Genomic DNA, 2,397 nt, shown 5'->3' with positions numbered 1-2,397 from the left:
GCCGGGCGCCTCCTCGAGCCGCGGCCGCGCCGCCCGCTGCGGGCTGGCCGAGCGCTCCCTCTGCTCCCCGAGGCGCTGCTTCTTCTGGCCGCCGGCCGCGCGCTGCTTTGGCTTCCTCGCGTCGTGCTCCCTCTTGCTGTCCCCCGCCGGGCCCGGGCTGGTCTGCGGGCGCGCGGCGGGCGGCGAGGGCGGCGAGAGGCCGTCGTCGGGCGCGGCGCCTACTTGCGGCAGAGCGGGGCCGGCGGCGGCGGCAGGGCTCCGGGCGCCGGGGTCGTCTGCGGGCGGAAGCACAGCGTTAGCGGCCCCCGCGCCCCGGCCTCGCCGCGCCGGGGACGCAGCAGGGCGCAGGGCCACCGCGCCCGGGTCCCCGGCCCCCGCCCCCGCCCGCACTGCCGACAGGGCAGCGGCCGCCCCGGGGCGCTGCGTCCCCGCGCTCTCCACCCAGCCCGTCCCTGGTCCGCGGACCGGGGAGGTCAACGCCAAGCCCAGGCCCAGGCCGTCCCTTCGCTTTGGCCCCTGCTAACTCCCCGGCTGTCATCGGGGCTGACGGTCCTGCGTGCTGTCTGACCTGCAGCGCTTGCATGAGTGATTCTCAGACTCGAGTGTCCATGGGAATCACCCGGGGTAGTTCTAAACGATACCCAGAGATGGGTGTACCTCGGAATCACCCGGGGGAGTGCTGAACAACACCCAGACATTCCACTCTGATGGGGCCCCGGAATTTCTCCGCATTTGAACGGGTGACCCTGAAGATGGTCCAAGAACCGAGCTTTGAGAAACACGGGTCTGAGTCCCCTGAAGAAGTTGGGGGAGTGACTGTCTCAACCGTTAGGTGTCACTCAAAGCCCAATTCTTAGCTACCACCAGCTACCCTCAGAATTTGGATAAATTCATCTAACGACGTTCATTGTCGTCTTGTCTTTTAGAAATCATTGTCCTTAATTCTTTTTAGTAGTTCTAACATTATAGAGGGCCCGGGACTAAGATAAATGTTCCTTTGGGAAGCCTAGTGTCGACGTTTATTTGGGATTTAAAATCTCTCTACTTTCAGAAAGGATTTGAGACAATTTACAACAACAAAACACATACAAAATAGAATGATAAAAATGAGAAATGATTTTTCTTTTCTTTTTTTCTTTCTTTTTTTCTTTTCTTTTTTTTTTAAAGCAACCACTGGTCGGAAGCCAAGTAGAAAGAGGAGAGATGTGCTAGGAATCTGAGATGAGTTAGTTACTCCTATGAGCATTAACGTTACCCTCGAGTGTCTGGCCATCAAAACAAAATTAGAGCAGGAAAGCTAATACAGCAAACCCTTGATATTCGGAAGGAATATGTCCCAAGGCCTTTGGAAATCCTCCCATTTTGGAATACATGCTAGAGTGTAATTTTTCTCCATAGGCTAGGTATATGGAGATACGGTCATGAGTGGGGAACAAAGAAGCCCCATTGAGATCTGGATGCTGAGTGGTGGGCAAGGCTCCCTCACTAGCTAAGAGATTCGGTCCCACACACCAGCCTCAGTGCATTCGATTCAAATTCCTGCTTCTGTAACATCGTGCGTGGGAGGGAGACTGTGGAGGGCCCTTGTGCATCCTCAATCATAAATGTCAAGGGCCTCCTTTGTTTAAAAGTTGAGCATTCTTATCTGGTAGCTTTGATACTGATGAGCCTGAGGCAGAGGAAGAGGGTAGTGGGGTTGATAGTGCAGTAATTCTGGCCACCTGTAGAATATCAAATCAGTTATAAAAAATTTCTCCATTGATGTGAAATTTGAATGGCGTGTTTAGGGCACAGTGTTCTTTTCCTTCTTTCCATAGACTGATGCCCATTATTATTTTCAAATAGTGAGTAAAAAAAAAAAAATCCTAGAAAAGCATCAGAAGACCTGGAATCTGATCCTGCCTCTGGCATTTACCAGCGATATGATTTTGGAACAACTATTTGGCCTCTCTGAGCCTCAATTTCTTCCTTTATAGGATGGGGATAAAATGTCTACCTCATAGAGGTGAGACATGCACTTTCTAAGGGAAAAGCCTCTTGCGATGGGAGGGTTATAACGATTTTTGGCGCAACGTTGAGTCAGATTTTTCTTCTGTGCCCCGGTGGCTGCTTACCTATGGCCTGGGCTCCAGTGGAAGCCTCATTAACCAGCCTACTTGCAGGTGAGGTTTTGCATAAGTGAGTAAGTCAGCCATTCCCGTAGGCTGTGATTCCTACGTGTGGTTTTGTTATAACTCAGGTATCCTCGGTTATCTCGAGGAATCCTCTGAAATCCTCACACGCAAATGTATTCAGTGAAAATTGGAGTCAGTTCCACTGCTGGCAGGGTTAGAATTTTAAAATCAAATTACCCAATGGTGGATGGAGGCAACCCTACTAATAACAGAAAGAATTGCC

At 52.1% G+C, this 2,397-nt stretch overlaps 1 protein-coding gene across 1 annotated transcript in view; it reads right to left on the bottom strand.

Moving 5' to 3' along the window:
• Nucleotides 1–2,195, bottom strand: part of LOC124243281 (membrane-associated guanylate kinase, WW and PDZ domain-containing protein 2-like) — a 2,886-nt gene extending 691 nt beyond the window's left edge. The window contains exons 1-2 of the mRNA XM_046668907.1: nucleotides 2,157–2,195; nucleotides 3–516 (exon numbers count right to left, since the gene is read on the bottom strand). Of these exons, the coding sequence (XP_046524863.1) occupies nucleotides 3–516; nucleotides 2,157–2,195 (553 nt within the window). The remainder of the gene's footprint in view (nucleotides 1–2; nucleotides 517–2,156) is intronic.
• Nucleotides 2,196–2,397: the final 202 nt, after the last annotated feature.

Source organism: Equus quagga, chromosome 8 (genome assembly GCF_021613505.1).
Source record: "Equus quagga isolate Etosha38 chromosome 8, UCLA_HA_Equagga_1.0, whole genome shotgun sequence".
Lineage (NCBI taxonomy): Eukaryota > Metazoa > Chordata > Mammalia > Perissodactyla > Equidae > Equus > Equus quagga.
Note: the sequence above shows the minus strand (reverse complement) of the source record. Positions and strands in the feature narration are given on the sequence as shown.